Raw genomic sequence first — 25,327 nt, 5'->3', positions numbered from 1 at the left:
TCTAAAACCCGTAAAACTACCATTTTCTACATTCACTAAACCCCCCCTGCTATAATTAGGCCACATGTTCATTATGGGTCCATCAGCAGGCCAGGAATTCCTCCTTTAGAGCAGAGTCCACGCCAGCCCCGTTTTCGGCAGACAAGAAAGAGCCACCCATCTTCTTGTCCTTCCGCTGGCCCATCACTTCCCAGCCCGGCTTGCGTTCTGCACCCGAATCCATGATGCGACCACCGCCACAGCTCCCCTTGCGTCGGTGTCCTGTAACATAACAAATAGGGGCCAGAACAATGGTCCCAGAAGCGGCCCTGGCTCATGGCCATGGTGACCCTCTCCCAATCCAGCTGCACCCAGTAAACAACAGTAGAGACCCTACTCACAAATGCAGGCAGAGGTAAACCTCTGCCCTGCTGCCAATCACACGCGTTGTCTCTTACTGTTGCCGTTCCATGAGGTCAGGACTTGGCCGCCGCATCACACTGGCCATCTTGCATTAACCTTCCAGTCTGGGGCCTCTCTCTTCAGTGCTCAGCTAGCCTGTTTTTAAAAGGTCTTTACACAGCTGATAGGCCACCTCTGGACACACCCCTGCCTCAGCAGGTGGTCCCTATCAGCTAATTTGTCCCATGTGCAGCCAGTCCACAGTGGATAAAAACCATGTCACATAAAACACTAAAAACCTTGCAATAGAAACAGAATAAAACCATGCAAATAAAACAACACTCATAAATAAACACTAAAAATCAGAATAAAAACAATATACAAGATAAATACAAATTTCCACTGTGTGACATCTCCAAATTGTGGAAATTATAGAACTACTCGTTAAAAAAAATTATGTACACCTAACAGAATATTTCTGCACTGTGTGTAAGACAAGCGGGGCCCATTGAAAGCCCTCCTATTTCACTGATATTATGATTATGTAAGAGACGGTCTCCTCCTACTACTAGAGAGAGTATATAGTAGCATGAGTCAGCACACTCAAACAGTGAGTGTTCCGACTAGGTTGAGAACGTTACTTCAAAGCTACTAAGATGATACCTGCTGTTACACTTAACAATGGAGCAAAGATGCCAATAGTGGGTCTGGGCACCTGGAGGGTAAGTCTTAGATTTTTTTGTTTTAAACTAGCTCTGTGGGAGACTGCTAATCTGTCCATGCTCACCCTACTTTTCAATGAATATTTCTGCTACTCTCATTATTTTTCACTGGTTTCACTCGTCTATGTTATCTGTACTATTTATATTTAATTTGTTTTTATATAACAAATTCCCTATCTTGCTGATAGAGTCTGGTTACAGAAGAAAGCAAAGTAACATGTTATTTACATAGTGCAACTAAAGTAAAATAAACTGGATTGTAGAGGCTAATCCTACGTGACGCGATGTCACTGGTATGCATGAATGAATTAAACAGTCCAATAACTCCAGCAGTACTTATCTTGTCCTTTTTGGTCTTTATTCCAACATCATTTTACCATAACAGCGCAGCGGTCACAAACTGCTTGCCTTCTTGCGATTCACACTTGCTTTATTCATTCCATGTTTTTCTATCACCTTACCTGTGCAGTCAGAACCAGGAAAAGTGACTGAGGCCGTGAAAGTCGCCATAAGTTGTGGCTACAGACACATAGATGGCGCTTATGTGTATCAGAATGAAGAAGAAGTTGGAGCTGGAATCCATGCAATGATTGATCAAGGAGTGGTAAAGAGGGAAGACCTATTCATTGTGAGCAAGGTGAGCTTTAGAGAGAGCCAATAAAAATGAGTATAAACCATTTTATTATCTCAGGTTGTCTTCCAAAGCAGTGGCTTTGGAAGACAACCTGAGGCATGTGGCTTTCCACACCATGGTGATCCCTTTACATGAAAGATCCCCAGCTGAGATGGGATAAAGACACAAGCTAGTGAATTCCTAGTGCTGGTTCCAAGGGTCGGTGGAAGGGTTGTGTCAGGAAGGGTATCTAAGCTGAATCAAAAGCAACCACTCTGGAAATAAAGGAGCAGCTAAGCGGCAGTACCTTTATAGTAGTTATGTTGTTAGTTTCATAAGGAAATAATGAGGGTACAATGGTCATACTATGACATGTTTACAGCGTTGGGGGAAATGAGACACCTTGTTTGTAAAACTCCTGCTTATTTTTCCTAGTTATGGTGCACCTATCACCTTCCATCTCTGGTGAGAACAGCTTGTGAGAAGACTCTCAAGGACCTGAAGCTGGACTACCTGGATCTTTACCTCATGCATTTCCCAATGGGGACCAAGGTCTGGAAACTTCTGTCCAGTCCTTACAATACAGTTAACTTTCTCTAAAATCTCTGTGATATAATAGTGTTTATAATGAACTGCAATTCATTATTATCAGGATGTCCAAAACACTCGCTGAAAAGCCTTCAGCTAATCCAAAATGCTGCAGCAAGAGTCCTGACAGGGACTAGAAAGAGAGAGCATATTTCTCCTGTTTTGGCTTCCCTTCATTGGCTTCCTGTTAAATCCAGAATTGAATTCAAAATCCTGCTCCTCACATACAAGGTCTTAAATAATCAGGCCCCATCTTATCTTAATGACCTTGTAGTACCATATCACCCTATTAGAGCACTTCGCTCTCACACTGCAGGCCTACTTGTTGTTCCTAGAGTATTTAAAAGTAGAATGGGAGGGAGAGCCTTCAGTTTTCAGGCCCCTCTTCTGTGGAACCAGCTTCCAGACAGACACTATCTCTACTTTCAAGATTAGGCTTAAAACTTTCCTTTTTGCTAAAGCATATAGTTAGGGCTGGACCAGGTGACCCTGAATCCTCCCTTAGTTATGCTGCAATAGACGTAGGCTGCCAGGGGATTCCCATGATGCATTGAGTTTTTCCTTTCCAGTCACCTTTCTCACTCACTATGTGTTAATAGACCTCTCTGCATCGAATCATATCTGTTGTTAACCTCTGTCTCTCTTCCACAGCATGTCTTTTATCCTGTCTTCCTTCTCTCACCCCAACCGGTCGCAGCAGATGGCCGCCCCTCCCTGAGCCTGGTTCTGCCGGAGGTTTCTTCCTGTTAAAAGGGAGTTTTTCCTTCCCACTGTCGCCAAAGTGCTTGCTCATAGGGGGTCATATGATTGTTGGGTTTTTCTCATACGAAGCGCCTTGAGGCGACTTTTGTTGTGATTTGGCGCTATATAAATAAAATAAAATTGAATTGTATTATCAGACTGAACTATGCAGTCTAAATTTAATACTGTCTTGAACACATCTTTTGGCCACTGCAGCCAGGAGGTGATCTTTTTCCTGTGGATGAGAATGGGCAGGTTATTTCTGACAACAGCAACTTCTTGGACACTTGGGAGGTAATATAAATGACTTATTGCACAGTGATAATCCCGTGGACTTGCTGACAACCAAATTAAAATATGCTGTGCTAAAACCAGTTTATGATTTATCTTAAAGGCCATGGAAAAGCTGGTGGATGCTGGTTTGGTCAAAGCTATCGGCATTTCCAACTTCAACAAAGACCAGATTGAAGCCATACTTAACAAGCCTGGCCTCAAGCACAAGCCTGCCAACCACCAGGTAGATTTTGCAAAATTGTTTTTTATTTATTTTGAATTCTGGAGGCATGCACTGTTAAAAAATGAAATGAAAATAAAAATAAAACAAAGTCCCCGAAATGTGGTTGTTTTCTTAGATTGAGTGCCACCCATTTCTGACCCAAGAGAAGATGATCAACTACTGCCACTCAAAAGGCATCACAGTGACAGCATACAGTCCTCTAGGCTCCCCTGACAGACCCTGGTAAGAGGATGTACAATCTATTGTAAACAAAGCTAATGTAGGAGTATAATCAGCTTTACTTCTCGAGGATATTAACAGTGTCACAATGTTTTTCTTGTCCTCTTCTACTAAAGGGCTTCATCTGATGAACCCTCGCTGCTGGAGGAACCTAAGATCAAGGCCATTGCTCAAAAGTACAAGAAAACTCCAGCACAGGTACTGAGGAATTACACAAGTCAGGAATTTTGAAATTTGAATTTCTAAATGAGACATCTCATGTTGGGTAAAAGGTCAGATATCAGACAGTAGGATCACGAGTGTGCAGCACAACCAGAGAACAACGAGATGCAGTATTTAACTAATATTGAATATCTTAGTTATTGGCTGCATGTTGTCTCCCGTGGAAAACCAAAAACTGTGCTTACAGTTATGCAATGCAACATTTCAAAAGTTAAATTACTGACGTCAGCAAGAAGAAAATCAGTACTGTCATGTGGTGGATTAGAAGGCTTATTAAAAAAATATTTGAATCATGGGAAAGTTAAATAATACTGAACTGAATGACCACTGCTCGTTTGAACCATATCCCCAGGTTCTGATTAGGTTCCACATCGAAAGAAATGTGGTTGTCATTCCAAAGTCAGTAACACCCCATCGTGTCAAGGAGAACTTCCAGGTACAGTAATCATAAATATTCATGAGCAGATTTTGTTTTTAGTCTTTTTTAGCTAATATAGTGTATTCACACTGAGCAGTTATCATATTTAGATTTATTTGTGTAGAAATCTGCATTGTTGGGGGAATTTAGGTCATGGACTTATGCAAAAATTTGTATTTTTCTATGTTCTCATTTGGATTTTCATTATACGTGTTGGGTTCCATAGAGCAGCTCATATAGTTTGTGCAGGTTATAAGTTATTTTTCGGTTCTGTCTTTTTCAGCTGTTTGACTTCAAGTTGAGCAAAGATGACATGAAGGACGTCCTCAGCTTGAATAAGGACTGGAGAGGCTTCACATTACAGTGGTGAGTAAAAATAAAGGAAGATTAAGGGTAAAGGGGATACAGAAAAAATAAAGACGTGGCATTATTCTAAAATAAACTGTGCTATCAAGTAATGGCTATTTCTTGTCTTCTCTTTCCAGGGCTTCAAAACACAAAGACTTTCCCCTTAATGCAGAATACTAAGTTAATATGGTTCACCATGCCTTGTTTATATCAGTTTTGCTTGAATGTTTCCTGCAGAATTTAAAAATAAATCAATAAAATGAACAATGCAACTTGTGTGGCTTTGTTAAAAATCCTGTTAGGACATTTGTGTTTGCATTGGATGAATGTGAGTTCAGCTGCTTTTTAAGCCACAGTGAGGGTTTTGGAATGAGAGAGGCATTTCACTGAAAGTGTCAAATAGTTCTGCCAGAACTAATTTACAGTTTGTAAATGCATCATGTTGTAATCCATGTAATTAAAATTATGGATGAAAAGGCACAAAATAAGCCAGTAATTAAACTGTAGATCTACCAGTACAAAAAAACAGCATCTTCTTGTTGACATGATTTAAAAAAAAACAACAACAAACATTTATCCTTTCATACCTATATGGTATTATTATTTTTTTCTTAGGAGAAAGGGGGGGGAAAAAAAGCCCCTTACTTTTGGGAGCTTGGGGGACTTTGTTGGTAAATCAATCATCAGCTCTTATTGTGTCAGACACTACTACCTTATGTAGGACTTTGGGAGGAAACCACTGGCAGGTGTGGCTTTTACATGTGGGTACCTTAATAAGATCTAAAAGCACATATCACATTGGATGCCTGACCGCTGACCTAATCCTGGGGTGCACTCATCCTCACTGCCAGAAGGGATGATCATAACTGTCCAATCAGTCTTTCCTCCCATTAAAATATATAGTGTCCATTTTCTGTAAGTTAGTACAAGTTCATTGTGGTGCATAGTTTGACTACGTGTATATCCCATAACTCAGTCATCTCGAAACATTAGAGGCACTAATGATTAAATGATCAGCTGGGCATTAAATGCTGAAGTTGCCTGATAATAAGATGAAAATTTAAATCACGTGCCCTAAGAAGAGAATCCTAACTGTATACCGTTGCTCTGAGGGAATAAATAAACTTGTTTTAATTTTACCAGTTGCTGGTGCTTTGGTTCCTGAAAGGATTGCTTCACCCTTGGGTGAAAGGTCAAATCCCCTTCTATTCCTTATTTTATCAGACATTGATGTCTTTTGTGTTACTGCATTTTAAAATAAATACATAATTTAAAAAAAATGAAAAGACAGTGTAATAAGAAAATATGCAGTTTGCTGCCCAAGAGCAACAAGATGACAGCACCCTGCTGACATGACAGAAACCTCTACAACTATATGCCCTGAATGTTAAACATGTTGCCTGTGGGCCAACAGTGTTTAATTCATAAATCATTCATAAGACAAACTATTTTTTAAAAGACCAAAAAGGTACTGCTACTTCTGTGTGGTGATGCAATGCTAGCATCACTTTATGGGAGTGAACAGATTCACGAAATACAATATAAACCTGAATTGAATACAATAAATCTCTGCTTGGGCTGGTCCCTTCTTTTTATTTTTAAATATAATTATTTTATTCTCTTCCACAGGACTTTATTAAACTAGCAACAACTGAAGCAGGATTTCTAGTCCCACAAATGTACCTATCCGTGTACAATTTTCAGTCACACAGGGGGAGAAGAGCTCTCACAAGCGTGCTGCAGGGTAGTCTTCGAAGATCCTGACTGTATGTCGCTGGAAGCGGATGACTTATGTGACTGGCTATTGACAGCTGGTTGACAAGTGCGCCGGAATATGGAACACAGGGGTTCATGGGAAACGGAGAACAGTAAATAAACTTCAAAGATCATAAAACAAAGCATGAAAAGCACAGACAATGGCAGGAGTAAAACTTTTAATTGTTTTTAAACACTCAGTTTAACGTCAGCTCTTTGTATCCTACAACTTCGCTCTTTTCTACGGCCGGCTCGCAGAACAGCAACAACACAAGAAAGAGTGGCCTACAGACCGGTTGTAGCACATAACTTGTACACTGCCTCCATCTGACAATAGATTTCACTGCAGATAGATGGGCAGACCCTAGTGTGGAGTGAACGCGCTCGCTTTGCTCGACCATAAAACGAGCATGAGAAGCAAAAGCCACACCATTATAACACAGTAATACACACGAATACAAAGCACCAAATACTGTATGGCATGACTCTAAGGCAACATGTGCTTCACAGAGATAAGTTTATAAATTCACCATTTTTTTGCCTCTGTCAGGGACTGCAGGTTTCACGTTTAATGCAAATTAAATCAAATTTTCTATATAAATGAAATACGTTTTTAAAAATTGTTGGACATGAAAGCTTAAAGGTAGTTAAGATTGCTCTTGCATGTGACACTACTAGACATGAAAAACTACAAACTAAATGACATTGTAAAGTCTATGATTTTTAAGTAGCTTGTTTTATTCTCTTCAGTAACTTAACAAATACGTTTCCTTCACCCCAAGGCTCAATGCCAATATGCCACTACAGGAGTGCAAAATCCAAAACATAATTATATGTTATAATAACCCAAAGATCAAATTAAGCATCAAGTTGTCTTTGGAGTGTGTGTATAAACTTTAGTGGTAACACAGGAAGCAGGTGTTTTTTTTACCTGAGAAATGTAAGAGGAGTCAAAGCTACAGCAGGGGCATTCCATGAAAAAAAGAAAATAAATAAAAAAAATAAAAATCAGTGTTTCCACCTAACCCCTCATGTCAACTGACTTCTTTTGTACAATAACTTTCACGTGCTTGAGTGTGAAGTGGGAACTTTTTTCCAGATTTGATTGATTTTATATGCAATAACCCAACAGCATAAACACATAAAGAAGAGGAAAGTAAGCAATCACAAAGACCCAGCGTTAACATGTGGAAACTTTCCAGTTTTCCTCTCAGAATTCAGCGTTGAATGGAAAGTCCTTGTGCTTTGTGGCCCTACAAAGAGAGAGAGGGAGAAAAGAAAAAAATGACTCCCTGTTATCCAACTCACAACTCTATGTTTAAAGCGCACACAATTATCCTGTCTCACCACTGCATTGGACAGACTCTCCAGTTCCTATTAAATCCCAGTATAGTCTTCATTTCCTCCTCAGTTAATTCAAAGTCAAACACCTGCAAATGTGTATAAAATATAAGAATAATGACCCAATCAAAAGAAGTTTAAGTAACAAAATGGAAGGATAATCAATCTCCCCAGCTAAAGACCTGGAAATTCTCTTGAATGCGCTGCGGTGTGATTGACTTAGGGATCACAATCACATTTCTCTGGATGTGGAAGCGGATCAGGACCTGGAAATAAAAGAATTCAGGCTATTAACGTGATAAGGTGATTAAGCTCAATATAATGTTCCAGAGTACAACAGGCAGATTGATTTGACTTTTTTCTCTTGGATAGAAGTTACTCAAAATAAAATAGAATATATCAGTGGCATGTTCTGCCCAGAAGGACAGCTGTACCTGAGCAGGTGTCTTCTTGTGTTTCTCAGCGATGACTTTAATGTTGGGATCCTCCAGGAGTGAGGGATCTTCTGGTTTAGCCCTGCATTTTCAATACATGTTCAATAAGATTTTCTCTGTGTACAAAATAGTGTATTCTGTAAAAAAATAAATAAATGAGACCCTGGTCTCATTGGCTTGTTACTTAATATCAAACTCGTGACAACATATGCCACAGAGAGAAAGAGGAACAAGAGTCATGAGTTGAAACTCGCTAAAGGGATATAATAGGCTGAACAGTATTGATAAATATTATAAAGGGAATCAACCAATGTGAGTGTGGAGTATTTGGTCACTTTTCAAGGCCTGTTGAAGTCATTTTGAGGCAAACATATTTGCCATGCCTACTGACCATGGTCTGTCAGGGGATCCCAGGGGGCTGTAAGCTGTCACAGAGATACCCTGGGAGTGGCAGTAGTTGATCAGCTTGTCCTGGGTCAGGTATGGGTGGCACTCCACCTAGTGGGAAAAATGAGAAGCAAATAAGAGTGATAAATCTATGTATGTATCATGTCAGTGAACCCCTTCAAAACATGCACATATTATTATCATCATCATCATCATCATCATCATTACTACATATTACTTTAGTATTTCCATTAAATGACTGAAGAAAAGAGAATGAAAACAGCTTCACTTAAAAATTCAGCATTGAATGTCTTGTCAAAGGACTAATATTTGTATATAAAGACTCTTAGCATGGTTAAATGAAGTATTCTAGCACTGGCTTAGAAGTAAGATACAAGACCATAAACCTTCAGAGTCTGCTGGATCCATTTGGCATCATTTTCAGTAATAAATTTCCTGATAAGCAGCTATAACACTGCTGTGCTCTGATGACAAAAAGGAAAAGAATTGTGCTTTAATCTAATATAAGACACAACGTGACGTTGATGGTAAACCTTGATTCTGAGAACAAACAAAAATATAAGGTCACCTCAACTAATTGGCCCAGCCTGAGGGGAAACTGCTGCAGCCCATCATGAACTAACAAGACATTTATTTCTCAGGCCTCACAGGAGGAGACAGATAATGCTATTACGGCCTCTTGACCTTTAAGAACAGCAAGCATGAAACATTAATGTTTTCTTGTTCCTTCATAGCCCTGAGTGTTTAACTTTCACAACAGCTAACTCTAACAACAAACAGAAACGGTTATTTTATACAATACAAATCATTTAGCATACCTGGTTGGTGGCAGGCTTGTATTTGAGGCCCGGCTTGTTGAGAATGGCTTCAATCTGCTCCTTGTTGAAATTGGAGATCCCAATAGCTTTGACCAAACCAGCATCTACCAGCTCTTCCATTCCCTGAGAACATTTAGGATAAAAAATAAACACAAGGACTTTGGTGCACAAGGACTTTTGGTGTTAGCGCGCATGATATGCAATGATATAAAACCCTTTTTTCCTTCAAGATGATGATTTTGTCTGAAAAATTAAAAACGGATTAAAAAAATAAATAAAAGAAACTAATCAGAATTACAGAACAGTAACCACTGAGGCAGAAAAGATATTTTCATTAATAATGAAATTATTAATGGCTACAGAAAAAAAAGAAAGTTGGAAGTAGTGGAGGCCTATTTCTTGTAATTACCTCAGTATATCTGCAGAATTGTTTTTTTCTCTCTTCCCATATTTTTTCACTGTTTGATAACTGTGGTGGTTTTCTCGGGCATAACTTTGTCCTCAATGAAAATCCCACAAGTTCTCAGTTGGGTTCATTTCAGGACTCTGGGCTAGTCATTTCATTATTTCATTTTTGTCAACGTCAAGGAAGTGGTTTACCCATTGTGCAGCGTGACAAGGAGAACTGTCTTGCATAAAAAATGCTGACTGATTGGAAGCAGATGGGACTGAGGAAATAATGTGCCAATGAAGACATTTCTGATAAATGTTAGTGCCGTGTATCTGTATAACATGACCATCTTTTCCCTTAAACCACGATCCTTCCTGATCCAAAATGACTGACCCTGTCACACATTCTGGGTGCAGTTTTTCCTGGTTTGACACGCAACGCAATTTCTTACCTCCACAAAACAAAATGAAGTCTGCCATTGTCATTAAAGTGATATACTTTGACCTCTGTAATCCTCACACCATACACAAAATTATTAGCACAGCACTATAAGTATGGCAAAGTGTAATTCAGATCATCTATCACACACAGTCTTATTAACTTACCTCCCATGTCTCCAGGAAGCTGGTGTTATCACTGATGCTTTGTCCTGTACTGTCCAAAGGAAAAAGCTCATCACCTGCCTGTAACATGACAAAGGATTATATGCCACTAAACAAGATGAGGGCAGCAAAGAGTTAAAATATTTTTATGTTTAAAACAAAAGTGGTCCTACCTTAAAACCCGTGGGCCAGTGCACTAAATAGAGATCTAGGTAGTCCAGTTTAAGATCACTGAGAGTCTTCTCACAACCCTTCCGGACCAAGGACTTTTCATGAAAAGTACACCACAGCTGGGAAATGAAAGCACACATAAGGCACGCACTGGTCATCAATTTAGTATAAAATCTTAAAAAAAAACCAAACAAACAAACAAACAAACAAACAAACAAAAAAAAGGTACTTTTTGCACCAATAGCTCACCTTGCTTACAATAAAAAGATCCTCTCTTTTGACCACACCATCCTTGATCATAGTGTGGATACCTTCACCCACCTCTACCTCATTCTGGTAGACGTAGGCACCATCGATGTGCCTGTAACCTGCAGAAATGGCTGCTTTCACTGCCTCGGCAACTTTGCCAGGTGGAGACTAACAAACAAGAGATGGTTAGCTGTTGTGGTACTTCACCCTGGCAGTTAAAAGAATCATTTAGACTGCTGTACCAAAACATCATGGTAGACTTATACATGGACCTGTTGTCTCTATGCAGATAACATTTTGCACACTTCACAAAATGTAACTTAGAAAACACGAGTTCCAGTTCCTGATTTTGTCTTGTTGGGAAAGGACCACTAAATAGGTTACATCTACACTGCCCTTGTCTTGTGTCCTCTTCACATATACCTTTCGTCCAGTGATGCTATAGTCTAATTGTTTTCCTAATGTTAATTGCTACTTTTTCCATTATACCCACTTAGCTAAAAGCAATATCTGGGGGACAAATTCAATTTCCATCCTTTATTTAAGAAGGAAAGGTCAACACATTTAATATTCATTATATCTAAAAGGAGAATACAGCGACCTCAGCTTTCAAGTACACTAAACTTGCTGCCCTTACTGTTTACACAAGCAGGGTAAATGTATCAGCTGTGTCTCAGCAGCAGTTACGTAGCACGACTTGTAACAAATCCTTAAACTACTCTTGATTCTGCGCACTGAATAACAGTGAAGCAAACGTGGGGCATTACAGGACTGCCCAGCCCCCAGCTTCGCACAGACTTTGTCATGGTTCTAGAAACTCGGCCAAGGTTGGCTCCACTCCCAAAGGTGGGGTCCTAAAGTAAAAATAATGTCGAGCAGTAATTTCTGTAGACGGTATATGCAATTTACCTCGAAATGTCGAAAGATAATACGATAGAAACTTGTTTTAAACGGCCATTATTCGTCCTCCAACCATATTTTCTGTTGGCATGTTAGCCTACATAAAAGGCTAACTACAAACTTGTGCAAAGTCGGACAGCATAATAAATGAAAGCAGACGCACCTTCCACGTCCCCAGTCCCAAAATGGGCATTTGTGCACCGGTGTTGAGTTTCACTGAAGTTGCCATTTCTGTAGTGAACGAGCAGAACCTGAATGTCGTTGAAAGCAGACGAGGAGCGAGAGCAAATGCCAAGTGCACCGCAGAGAGCTAGTAGATCGCTAGCACCGTCGATCGATCGATTAATGATGTCTTTTAATTCTTTTCTGCAGGATGTGCTACAGGCGGCAGTCGCACGCACCTTCCAGTGTATTTACTGATAAGCAGCATCATTTTACATTGACTGACATTTTTTAAGGGAAGCTCAAGTACCTTTACAATCGTAAGTAACTTAGAAATAAATATTAATAAAATACTGAGGGACTATGGATAATGCTCCAGAAAATACTGACCTAAAAACAAACAAACAATAAAACATGTAGTACAGTGCAAAAATCTCATACTACCCCTCATTTCTTTATATTTTGCTAGGAAAATGGGAACAAGCATACATGAAAATGAAACAAAAAGACAGTTTGTACAATTCTAACAGTCAGTATGTGGTATCACCACCTTTATTTTTTTAATGCAGACTGAACTTTTTCAGGCAAGCCTTTCTGGTAGTTTCTTACGGAGCCCCCCAGGGGACTCCGTACCCGTAGTTTCTTTAAGTAGTCTTCAGAAATAATTTCAGTTAGTCTCCAATAGCCGGAGAATTTAGTTTTTAGGCCTGCAACTTGTGCTCAATAAAGGACACACTGCACACCACGCCAAGATATGTCGAGTTTTTGGGTAACACGAATCACCTTGTTTCTGCAGAAATACATTTTAAGATGACCTTTATTAGTCCCACAGGTGGGACTAATAAAACTAATTTTTGGGGTATTTTTAATAGATTTAACTAAAGAATCTGCAACAAAGTTTTTGACAGGCTGCCAATAACAAATAGCATAAAAACACAACATTTAGCTAGGTTTTTTGTTTGTTTGTTTTTTGTTTTTTTTGCCAAGTTGACTGTTATGTGCAGGAACAATACTGGTTCATCTCTTGAGTTAGGTGCCATTTTTTTATGCTTGAATAATTATTATGATGAGGTAAAAGCACATGTCTGACAAATAAGTGAAAAGGGAGCCAAAATCCAAAGAAATAATATGGAACAGTTCAGAAAAATCTGGAGAACTATTGTGCAAGGCCACCTAAAAAATACAACCAAGTGTGACTCATTGGAAGAAAAATATAAAGAAATTGAGGGACAGGTCAAGACCTTTGCATAGTACGATAACTGCACAGTTTTGTTTTCTGTCTTGCAGTGTGGCATTTATATGGTTTCACCTAACCAAACTCCAGAACTAACTGGCAAAATAAAACCTCTTTGCTTTTTTCTTCAATTTTGTTCGAGTCTACCATTGCACCACTAGAGGGCACCGTTACGCTTTACAAATCTGTGAAACAGTCTCCTCAAATCACCCAACTGAGGCTCAAAGGAAATACAGTTCCATAATTTGAGACATTTGTCAGTGTACGCAGTAATTACAGTAAATGAAATGATTGATATTTTAACTTGAGGCTCCCAAAAACTCATGCTCACATTTACATTTTAATTTCAATTTACAATAATTATTCTAAGCGCACTGACTGGACATAGGATGTGATATTTAAAGAATTTTGTTTTATGTTTCTAGGATTATTTTTTTTAGGAGATCGTCATTATATTCTTACACTAAATTCTTAAAGAGGATGTGTAGCATTGTTCAGCACACACCGGCCTTAAACCTTCAGAGACAGTTGAAAGAGGGAACAAATACAAGGTGACTTGTTTTGGCGAAATCAGATAAAACCTCGCAGACCTTTAACTGAGCCATTCAACTTTCTGCGACGAAGATAAGAGAGGGAGAAGATAGCCATATGAAAAAAAGAAAAACACACACACACAAAGAGAAAAGTTACGGGAGCCAGCAGCTACTGTGTACCTCACAATGGCTCTCGCTAAAGTTTGTGTCTCTTCTGATCTTCTCCCAGCTGGACGCCTGCTTTTCAGGCCCTCTCTCCTCTGATCTAACTTCAGACACTGGAGGGCCTTTTGCCAGCCCGCAAACTGTCAAAGTACCCCAGGAATCAAACGCAGTCGCACACTGTCAGGATCAAAGACCCGCAGGTAAACCAGACGAAGATACAGCCACATACAATTGCCACCTAAAAGGGAGGTTTTCATTTCAGAGCTTCTTATTTTGCGTCTGCAGGCAGACGCCGTTTCACTTTGCCAAGTGCATCGATTAGAATAAAAGAAAAGAAAAACGAGCGGGCATTTGAAGAGACAACAGAGGCTTCGAGTTAAACCGAGTGTCTCTCAAGGAAACTTTTGGACAAAGAGGGTAGGTTTGTGTTGGAGGAGTATATTCTCAAAGAATCTGCAGAGAACAGATAGATTTTTATAGGATGGTGAAGTGGAACGGGCAGAGAGGGGCGTCACAAATAAATACATAGATTCCAATGTATTTCTCCTCTTCCAGTACGTGTGGCTGTAATGAATGCCTTGTGCAGCTGGAGGTGCTTTCAGTGGTTCTACATCAGATCAGACACTCCACGGGTAAGACCTGGCCTGTCCTGGAGAGATCAAACACCTCATTTCATTTCTTGGCATTTGCTCCGTTCTCCCTGCCTTTTCTCTCCTCCTCTCGTCTGTACCATTGGCCTTGGCTTTGCTGTCTTTTTCTCTGTTTCTGCCAGAGCGCCCTGGGTCATAATCTTCACCCATAAATCTAATGTCGAGTGTCGGCTCTCGCTGAGTTCACTCACACACTGGCATTCCGCACATTCCGCCTGTTGAACAATAACAAGATCAGGGAGAGAAATCCCTACGTCATAAGTAAATCATGGTCATTTGTCAGGTGCATTACATGTTCTTGGAGGCACGGGAGATAATTTGGGCTGATTCGAGCCCTGCAGACATCAAGGAAGAATAAACTTAGAATAATCCAGCTGATATTTAAATTCAGCAGACAGTCTAAATAGATTTAGATCTAAAGCTTTTACTTAATCAGCTGATTAGTTGATTAGTTGATTGCTGGTAATTTTTAATCAACTACAAAAATAAATACTGTTTATTAGCTTTTATCCGTATTATATAGCAGCAAGTTGAACATATTTTGGCACTTAGTCTACAGGATGTTGCTGGATAGTTTCTACTGACTAATGCAGGGGCATGTCTTGTGATATACAGTATGTATAAAATTACCATATTAATGTGAGCATGCACTTCACACACACAGTCACAGATTCACGACTGTTTTTTCTATCATATTTTACAGAGATTTGTAAAAACGAATCGAACGCTTTTATGGTACTAAATCAGTTAAGACAGTTTTAAGGGGAACATCAGTGCTCAAGTTCCATCCTGAGATATCGTGTTAATGCATCTAACTTCAGACAACAGAGGACTTGTGCCCTCTCTGTTGGTGTGTGAAGGCTCACATAGCCTTAAAATTGTGTTAAGACCCTGATTAAGCGAGAAAGAGAAGAATCTATCTCTACCAGAATAGTTCAGACTCTTTTTTTTTCTTAAATAATGTTAGGGAATGTGTGTGTGAAAAGGACTATGTACTAACATAACCCGACAGCATCTCTGACGTTTTGACTGAATGCCTAAATTCCCTTTGGATTCATTACAGTATTTGTTTGTTTTTCTGTCATACAGTACATGTCATAGAAATAATCCAACTTACTCATTCTAAGAGTAGAAGAGTTGTACACTGTAACAAATTGCTTTAAAAATGTAAAATAAATAAAAATACAGTAATAATAAAGTAATCTACCATTTTTTGTGTGTTTTGAATACAGCTGAATACTGTAAATGCTGATGTTGATGAGAAAACCACTGTCTTATGGTATAATTCAGCATCTTTTTCCTTCTAATTAATAATCAGTGTGTTGACTTTAATTGTGGTGAATGTGCTATGTGCGTTCCATTATAATGGGCCATTATCACAACACGCTTACAGTTTTTAATTTGATAGGGACAATGTCGTTTAAGATGATGTGTTGCGCTAAGACTTTGTAGGTTTTTAATAGTTTCCTAATGTCCATACACCCTCCTCCATATGTGATTAATCATATTTAGTGATTAATCACTTCATCTTTGGGGGTTTTTGTTGGAAAATTTACCACAGCACCATTCCTGTAACCTATGGGAGTTGCGAAAAAGCTAACATCATGTGATAGTTCGAGGAAGACAAGATACTGACTGCATGGTACATGGGCAAGAACATTAAACTGTTCATAGGGAGAACAGTAGGAACACTGAAATAACCATAGAATGACAAGCTGACAGTATTAGAAAGCTTGTACTCTCGACAGAGACTTATTAAAAACAAATACAGTTATTGTTGATATAATATAAAATAACAGTTAAATGCTGGTAAATCTAGATGCCAGTACTTTTCCCGTAATTCTAACAAGGAAATTACCCACAGAGTATCAAAATCAAAAACAAGTCACGGATATCTCATAATAATTATTTTTGAGTGTTATCCTTTTCTTATGAGTTTCTAAAAACACACATAGTTGTGTATTTTCACATGTGCTGACATACTCACAGCTTTGGCCTTGTCTGCGAGCAGAGGTGCCTCCTCTCTGGCCCCTCAGACGAGGTTTGGTTTTTGGCTTGATTAACCACTTAGTTCAGTCTCTCAGACACAAGATTGCAGGGAAAAAGCAAGTAATGAAGTGCTTTTGAATTTGCATTCCTGAGAGCTTTCACAGACGCCTTGATTTCAGTCTGCCTTTGCTGTTTGTTCTTTGTCAAGAGATGTCTGCTATTTTAACGGTAACGCGTAACAAGTGTCCATCCAGCCTCCTCCATATTGCTCCCTCATCAACCTAACTGCCATGAATAAACACAATCAACATGCATCTGAAGGGGAATTTGAAGGCTTTTTCTCTTAAATCGTCCCTGATGGGTTGTTCATCATTGTTATCATGCAGATTACAGTGTGACCGTGAATGCAGTGTTGAAGCCCTTTCCATCTGGAACCAAATGCCACAATTTCATAAAGCTGACCGAAAACACTTGTGTGTTTTGTTCTTATATTTCAAGTAGTCCTGATCAGTTATGAACAAACTGTCTCAAGAATATGAAATTAACAGTATTCTGTCTACACTTGAAAGTCAAGCCTTTATTTTTAGTGTCGACCTTGACAACAATATCAAAGTGAGGCAGCATGCTGCATTATCAGCTGGAGTGTAATTTACCTGGTAAGTACTGTGGGTTTGTTGAGAATTTCCAGTAAAAAAAACCCCTCAAAGTCAGGTATAAAGTAAGTTCTGTTCACCACTTTACACTTTTCACATAAAACTTTAAGACGCTAAGATTAAAGTAACCATCATTATGTCACACAATGACTTGCAAGAATCTGTGATTTTTTTTTCCTGTTAGAGTGGCAGAGGGGCAGTTGACGTAAAAGCTTCCCTTTGCACCCCGCTTGAAAAGAGGAAATAGAATTTGGTTTAAATCTGGGGCCCTTTCACTGGCTCGGGCTTCCATGTGTCACACGTCAACAAGCACTTTGACTTGGATAAACTGAAGCTGGACTTGGATATAGAAAAGCTACATAAAATATACCAACGAGACTTTCAACAAAGAGTCCAAACAAACAGGTAAATGAGAATGTTTTCTTTGACAGACACACTAGAATGCAATTAATATTGTGCAGGCTATAATTTTACTTCTATATGTATAATGCGTATCACCTGTTCTTGCTGTCATGTGTGATGAAGAGGAAGAATTGTCCTTCACTTCTCCACAAGTAACATCCTGTTTAACAGGAAGTTTGATACTTCCCGGTAGGCAGGTATGTTTTATTGGGTTCTTAAATAAATAGATTTTGTGCTCACGTGTGAGCATAATGCTGAGAAATTTAAGCAATTTGGATAGACATTATTGAGATATAAACATGTTGCTCATATTTTAAGATTATTGAGTGGTGTCAGCATAATCATTTTACGATAACTCGAATGCTCAACTTTTTCTTACGCAAGGCTCACATTTCTCAGATTTCTGAGACGGGACATCTCAGAGATGTTTACTTGGTTATGTAACACAATGAGGATATTTTAGTTTGCTGCTATACACTAAAATAATTTGATTCTTCATTATATTCATTTTTATATTCATATTTTAAAAGTAAAGTTAATATTTGGACAAGATAACCATGCTGCATCAAGCCCCACAGCATCCTTTGTTTCCAGTTGCAACCTAACAACAAGTTATTATCGCGTGGGCATGTGGTCTGTTTGTGTATGTTTGTCTGGGTGCCGCTTTTAGAAATCAGAATGACACAGCGGGAAAAGTTCCTCATGGGGGACTTCCTCGTTTTCAGTCATCTGATATTATTTACAATATTTTAAGAAAAACTTCTCTAATCTTGCATCACGGGAATGTTGTTTTTGGAGTGCGTGTGCAGCGTGGGGGCTTGGGGAAGAGGAAAAAAAAGCGTGGAGAGAATGAGCGGTGTGGCAAAGAGTGGGGATGTGTGTAAAAGACTAATGGGACAGTGAGTCACAATGAAGATCAGTGGTAGAGCAGTATGATGAACAGAAATGATCATAAAAGGTATAATTACGAGATTGCATCCAGTTATGTTTGGGGGCTTTTAGCTGTTATTAAAAGGTCAATGACAGAATTCAGTATGGCTTTTAATCAAAAATATGAGAAGGTGAAAGAAATTGTGTCAGTGGTGTGTGCAGGGGTGCAGTGTGCAGCACCACAGATGTGTGCAGCGCTGCAATTCCAGTCTATCTTCAAAGGGTGGAGTGCAAATATGGAGTAGCGTGCAGCTTTGTGGAAGTGGTACTTTGACATGACTGACTGCACTCATTGCCCTCCATATGTTTTGCAATTTTGAGAAATCATTCTTCTCTGAGTCATGACTTGTCGGTAATGACATTTGAAAACTGACACTCATTCTGCCTTTCAAATATTCTAGGATTTGTTTCTTCTGTTTGTGGGGGCAAAACAGTTTCAAGAAGGAAATAAAAGTTGGGGTTTTTTTGTTCTTTCTTTTTAAAGCTTCTGAAGTGAGTAAGTGAGAGCACCACAGCACCACCTTGTGGATAATATGGAAATGACAATTTGGTCTGTTTCACCTCCTCAGAAGCACATATTCGTTTACACATGGTTGTTAAGACTTTGTGAAAAAATATAATCTCGGCTTTGAGAAACAACAAAAATAAGAATAAGAAACCTGGAAGACCAAGCCCAGTATCATGTGGCTTCAAGTAGTAGGTTCTAGGTGCCATTTCTGCAGGCGGTAGACAGATGTATGTAAGAAATGATGGGCTAATGGGGTAATGTGCTGGAAGAATGTAAACATTGTCTGCTCTGAGGACTGACTTCAAAGTGAGCCTGTGGCAACCTCCTCTCAGCTGTGGCCCTTGACCGATGAAAAGGGAAGGTGAACGCTCATCCACTCTCAACAGCTTCTTCCTGAATCCGCTCTTTGATGTCACTAAATGGATCTGATTGACACATACAGAACCTCTCTGTTTCCCATCTCTGGAGAGGGGTTGTTTTCGGCAATGCACGAGCATGCTTTAGCATGTGTTTCATCCCCTTTTCTGTTGTTGTTCCTTCATCAGAATTATCATTTTCATCTTTTAGCATTCAGTTTAGCAAGCGTTAGACAAGAGAAAGTGCTTTAGTTTTAAAAATGTATACTTTTAATTGGAGATCTCATAATTAACGCACATCCTGGCAGTTATTTTGCAGACACATAACAACCACAGGGATGAGTTTGCAAAAGTATCAACTTCATGATTCTGTGGTTAAGGGTTAGCCCCAGGTGAGTGTTGTTTTGGTTTATTTATGTGACAAAAATTCCCAGCAGTTTCATATTTGTTAGACAATAAAAGCCGATTCCCCTTTTTCTTTTTCACAAAACCTAATCTGTTTCATAACTATTATTAAATGTACCCACAGAACAACCGTCAAGTCTCTCCGTTGACCTTGCATTGACCCCTCCGGTTTTAAGTTTATTTTAGTTAAATTGATTTCGCTATCATCATTTTTGAGCTTCTATATGTCACGTTGTCAGCTAGTGGGACTAATACAGACAAGCATATCTGGGGCTTCTTAACATGTGGCAAACAGTTTTCAGTCATAATTTTGTTTAGGCCTCAAAGATCATATTATATGAGATTAGCTAAATGTAATGTTATTATCATCATCTGAGAGACATGTTCTGAATGAGAGGTAAATACTAGTTATGAGGTTTAATGAATTCTCGGAGCTTAATGTTTTATAGGTGGACCTCATCACCCAGTGCAGCTTATTAATTTTTTTTTCTTTAATGGAATGAAAACAGAATCATAATAAAGTGACATATTGGAATAAATATTGTTGCATGGATCTCAAAACCCTATTTAAGTGACTGCAATCTAACCCAAAATTTGATGACCAGTTAAAACGCACAGGTTTGTAATACCTCGGCTCTTCAGACAAACTGAAAGCCCTCTGTAATAATGACCTCCTACGAGCGGTGTGTGTTTGCTGGCACGATCGGTGATAGAGGCTTGATCTGCAGTGTGTCTGAGCTCTTCATCATTATCTTGGCTCAGTGATTCATGTCTTGGGCACAGGGAACAAAACTCTTGTGGAGGCCTTGTTCCTGACGCAGTGGGATGCTGGGAGTGACAATAAGAGAGAATTAGGGGTGGAAAAAGCAAGTAAATAGGTTCCTAAATACATGGCAGCCCAGTGACAAAGCCCACTGTGGATAAGACGGCGAGCGAGAGAGAGGCAGAAGGTGGGGAGAGAGGCCTTGATGAAAATAAGTAGCGAAGCTCAAAGGGAGGCAAGGCTTGAGCGGATTGGAGGTGATGATGAGTGAAGAGCTGCACAAAGTAGTACATCTATGGGATAGGTTTTAATGAGGCAGACGTCCGTGTGTGTGTGTATGTGTGTGTATGTTTTCTCATCTGTGACACAGACACTCAGAAAATCCTCAGCAATGATACTCCTAACTTCCTGCCTCAACATGGGTGGGTAAAGGTTTGTGTGTGCAACATGGACACAGAGACAGTTATGATTTAAAAGAGATTATTTGATTATCGGGGTCATGATCAAAGTAGTCGATTAATAACGTAGACTGAATATAAAAGATGGACAAGGGTTTCAACTTTTAGAACAGTTCCTACCTGAGCATCTTCAAGTTGTATCATTTTTTATGGTACAAAGTTTGAACATATAATGAGTGCTGTCATATTTTAGCTTGGAAACAATCTGATATTAGCTTCAAATATCAGATTGTCTTCAGGAAAAACAATCTGATAAAAATTTTTTTGAACGTGAATATCTTAAAACTATTAAAGATAAAAGCCGGAAGCTTTCACTGGTCTTTCTTACCATTAATCGGGATCTAACATTTGAGACCGAGCCATCAATGTAATGTCAGATTACTGGCTTGTTAAAATATGAAAAAAAAAAAAAGTCCCCCATTCCTTCAAAGTCCCGTATTTGATCACACATTAATGAAAAACGTCAAATTGCAAAAGACAACTAGTGACGATATCTGAATGGGATGTAGTTGAATTACACAACGCTGAAAAATGTAGGATGTAGAATACTTTTTAACGGAAATTCTTAGTCACAAAAATGAAGAAAATGCTATTTGCATGTAATTCTCATGATTAGATAGGATTGAGCAAATATCAGAAGCCGTACCAGAAAAACGAAAATATCAGATCATAGTCTATCCCAAATAGAAGAACATTATGGAATCTTTATTTTTTAAGACCTACTCTACCTATATAATCTTGAGACCAACTGCCCCGAGAAAGTCTGATAATTCAGAGTAAAATATACTGAGAGGACAAAAAAAATTATATATTTAACAAAATTATCTTCTCAGTTATAACTAGAATAGTTAACACAGTGTGTGGAAAAAGGCCTTAAAGTGGGCAGACTGACCCTTTCCCCCAAAATGTATTTGATATATGAAGGAAAAATTTCACAACAACCATTATGAAAGTTTTCTAACATAAAATTTTTTATGTAAATTGGAGATGGTTGAGCTTGGTTTGGTTGATAGATGGAATGACTGTAGAAAAAGGTCATGCATTAAATATGCATTCTTTATAATTTCCCCTGCGTAAAAAACAAGTCCACTTTCAGTATATCAAATTCTCTGTGGAAACTACCTCGCTCATAGACTAGAAGCTTTCTCCAATACAGCGTGATGTACGTTTTGTAAATTTAGGGAAAAAAAAGATTGTAAAGGAGTGCTTAACTGGACACACTGCGAATGGTAAGACAGTGCCGTTAATGGGAAGGAGGATCTGTATGTAGGAAATGAAACACTGTTGAACCATGTGTGAAATAAATAAAGAAATGAAATGAAATGAAAGAATGTCGAGTGTACTTGGTTTTTCTCCTCACTCTGAGGGTGAGTCCACAAACTAATGATAGCGTCACAATGGCTATGGCCATCTTTTATATACAGACTGTGTTTGATTACTAAAACTCTGATGCAGTTCAATTCAGTTCAAGTTAGTTTTTCAAACGGTGCAGTTCACATCAACAGTCAAGGTGCTTTATACTACAAATCCCTTCAATATTGGAGGGAAAACCCCAACAATTCAGCTATTCCCTATGAGCAAGGCCTTGGCTAAAGTGGTAAGGATAAAACTCCCTTTTGACAGGAAGCAACCACAGACACAGCCCAGGTTCAGGAAGTGGCAGCCATCTGTGGATGGACTGGAAGGGCATAGCAGGAGAGCACAAAAACATAACTAAATTTGACTTAATCAAGATCAAGATAAAAACTAGTCACTCATGACAGATAAAAAGGTCATCTGTCATCTACAGAGAATGGCACCAGGCCTGTAACCTAATGAAAAGAGATGTAACCCCTGTAGTGCTGCTGCTTGTTGTTTTTCAGTGACCCCCGTGGCTTAGTTTAACTGTAGTCGGTGTCTTCAGAGCAGCAGGAGACCTTTAATACTGGTGTTAGTTCTCAGTTGCAACAAAAGCAAATCAAAAGGCTCAATTAGGGGTAACACTTGTTAAACAAGCAAGGGGTCATAAGATGGTGGTCTCATGAGATCAGGACGTCACAGTCACACTGTTTATAGTGTTGCATGGTCATTCAACGTGTAACTTTTAATGAGCCATGTTAACTAGGGTAACGTAATTAAAGAGGCTGAGCAAACACAGGATGCTATGTGGTTGCGTTTTGTCTTAGAAATCTCAGATTAAGGTAAATGAATAAAAAGGAAAATGAATGAATAAGGTAAATTCATTCAAATAATCCATGTTGGTCTATAATAGTGCAAGAATGAGACGCAACCTGGATTCAAAGGAAGGAAGACAAAAAACATATTCAGGCTGTGCTTTTAAAATATACATTTTTAAAAGAAATCAATTAAATAATTATCGTCCCTTTCTCCAACTGATTCATTCTATTGTGATGTAAAGGGGAATATTAGAGTAAATGATAAAATGGTTATTACAGGCACAAACTGTACCCCTGTTGATATGACATGCATCTAGCCACATATGACTGTAGTAACTGTATGGCAATTTAAAGGCAGCTGCAGTTTCTCACACACAGTGCTTTCACACATTTGGGAAAAAGTTGGGCTGTTGTGTAAAATATAAATAAAAACAAGATTGCAAATCTCATATACCCAGATTTTATTCACAACAGAACATAGAAAAACTGTTTAAACTGAGAAAATGTATCACTTAAAGAAAAACATGTTGAATTTGATTGCAGAATCACATTTTTAAAAATTTGACACAGCTTTTTGGAGATTGTTTTTTCAAGAAATAGTAATATTTCACAGTATAAACATTTGATACATGTTCTATTGCAAATTATGGATTTATGAGATTTGCAGATGTTGCATTTTTTGAATCTACATTTTACACAGCATTCCAATATTTTGGGATTTGGTTTTATAATGTCTTGAAACTGTGAATACTGGCATTAAACATTCACTTAAGAAGACAGGCAGTGATACTGTGTTTCACTTCCAGCCATCCATTTGATCTAAATGTGCACTTTATGAATTAGTAATGGAGTAGGGATAACTGGGTGACAAAAGGTTTGTTGAGTGGCATTGCCATCCCCACAAAACACTTAGTTAATTGTTAATTAAGAAAGATGCCTTGCTCATGGCCTAACAGAGAGGCCCACAAACCACAGACAAAGACTCACACTAAACCCACACAAACAAACCACTTGTTCCAGATGACCATTTTTGCAGGAATGCAGCTAGGTGGACAAAACCCTTTCTCTACATTTACAAAAACCTGTTTTTTCATGGCGGGCCTACGTCATCTACACGGTTTTACACGGTGCATAGAAGTGCCTGGCAGATTCTGCGATGTTGGCTTCAGAATAAAAGGCAATTAAGCACTGTTTGCACTGTGCTTAGACAGCCATATGCCTAGCTAATTAACCTCCCACATAATAAGGAGGGAAGGAAGAAGACACTGCAAGATTATAATCGCGCACATCCTTCGAGTCTCTCACCCTTCCCCGTCTTTGTGTTCAATCAGTTCTGCTTGCTGTTCTGCTGTAATAAATGCTCTCTTATTTTGCATGTATTCTGTGTTACTACTCCTCTATGACAGCTAATTTGCACTCAGATATTGTAATTTTGATATGAAGTGCTTACTTACCTCCACATTTGCACCCTTGCTTGGCTCCCCCTCAGGATCATCGGCTATTGTCGACTTCTCCCCATCTAACCTACTTCTGGGCTCGTCTCCCCAGTCTGTTTCCGCGAGGACCAATCACCTTTATTTTAGAGTGGAACATTTTAATTTCTTTCATGTCACCAGTGATTCTCCATGTTAGACATCTTCTTGAATCTTTTGAAGGCAAAAAATAAAAATAACTCCAAGAAAGTGAGATTTCTTTTCCCAACCAGTTAAAACATAGTTTCAGACTTTTTAAGCACAGCACTCTGTAAAAGTCTTGAATAACCCCTCTTTTATCTATATTTTACTTTCTAGGAGTCAGACTTTCTTATAATAATTTTAAAGTGGTTTTGAGAAATAGTTCATTTCCAGTCCTTGTACCTGACCATTTTTAGGGGAATGGTCAAGCCACTTAGCACTGTCCCGTGAATCATTCAAGCATAAAAAGGCCGCTCACTCAAGTGATGAGCCAGTGTTGTGTCAACACAAAACAGACAACTTAGCAAAGAACTGTATCACACTGTATCTTTATTCATTTTGTTACCAGCAGCCTGTCTCAAAAACACATAATTTGTTCCAATTTCTTTAGTTGAAATGCCAAGGATTACACAGTTGACAGGCATAAAACAGCATTTTTGCACCAACAAGGT

At 38.8% G+C, this 25,327-nt stretch overlaps 3 protein-coding genes across 4 annotated transcripts in view; 2 read left to right on the top strand and 1 right to left on the bottom strand.

Annotated features, from left to right (window-relative positions):
- Positions 1 to 972: 972 nt before the first annotated feature.
- On the top strand, positions 973 to 5,040 carry LOC120736046 (aldo-keto reductase family 1 member B1-like). The gene is made up of 10 exons (XM_040035978.1): positions 973 to 1,103; positions 1,573 to 1,740; positions 2,152 to 2,268; positions 3,262 to 3,339; positions 3,440 to 3,562; positions 3,678 to 3,784; positions 3,898 to 3,979; positions 4,356 to 4,439; positions 4,705 to 4,787; positions 4,907 to 5,040. The coding sequence occupies exons 1-10, from the start codon at positions 1,038 to 1,040 to the stop codon at positions 4,947 to 4,949; spliced, it is 951 nt and encodes a 316-aa protein (XP_039891912.1). The 5' UTR covers positions 973 to 1,037; the 3' UTR covers positions 4,950 to 5,040.
- A 1,646-nt stretch (positions 5,041 to 6,686) lies between these two features.
- On the bottom strand, positions 6,687 to 12,182 carry LOC120736044 (aldo-keto reductase family 1 member B1-like). The gene is made up of 10 exons (XM_040035977.1): positions 12,002 to 12,182; positions 10,939 to 11,106; positions 10,692 to 10,808; positions 10,522 to 10,599; positions 9,526 to 9,648; positions 8,691 to 8,797; positions 8,300 to 8,381; positions 8,048 to 8,131; positions 7,872 to 7,954; positions 6,687 to 7,777 (listed from the first exon to the last, which is right to left on the bottom strand). The coding sequence occupies exons 1-10, from the start codon at positions 12,065 to 12,067 to the stop codon at positions 7,735 to 7,737; spliced, it is 951 nt and encodes a 316-aa protein (XP_039891911.1). The 5' UTR covers positions 12,068 to 12,182; the 3' UTR covers positions 6,687 to 7,734.
- A 5,322-nt stretch (positions 12,183 to 17,504) lies between these two features.
- The window catches only part of tfec (transcription factor EC), a 45,320-nt gene continuing 37,497 nt past the window's right edge, over positions 17,505 to 25,327 (top strand). Inside the window, exon 1 of one of the 2 annotated variants that reach the window (XM_040036045.1) lies at positions 17,505 to 17,629. The gene's annotated coding sequence lies outside the window, so the exon portion shown is untranslated. The remainder of the gene's footprint in view (positions 17,630 to 25,327) is intronic. The other variant, XM_040036046.1, reaches the window with a different exon arrangement.

The sequence above is a fragment of the Simochromis diagramma genome, unplaced genomic scaffold (genome assembly GCF_900408965.1).
Source record: "Simochromis diagramma unplaced genomic scaffold, fSimDia1.1 OVJJ01000816.1, whole genome shotgun sequence".
In the NCBI taxonomy this organism is placed as follows: domain Eukaryota; kingdom Metazoa; phylum Chordata; class Actinopteri; order Cichliformes; family Cichlidae; genus Simochromis; species Simochromis diagramma.
The sequence above is the reverse complement of the archived record's forward strand: the minus strand, read 5'-3'. Positions and strand labels throughout refer to the sequence as shown.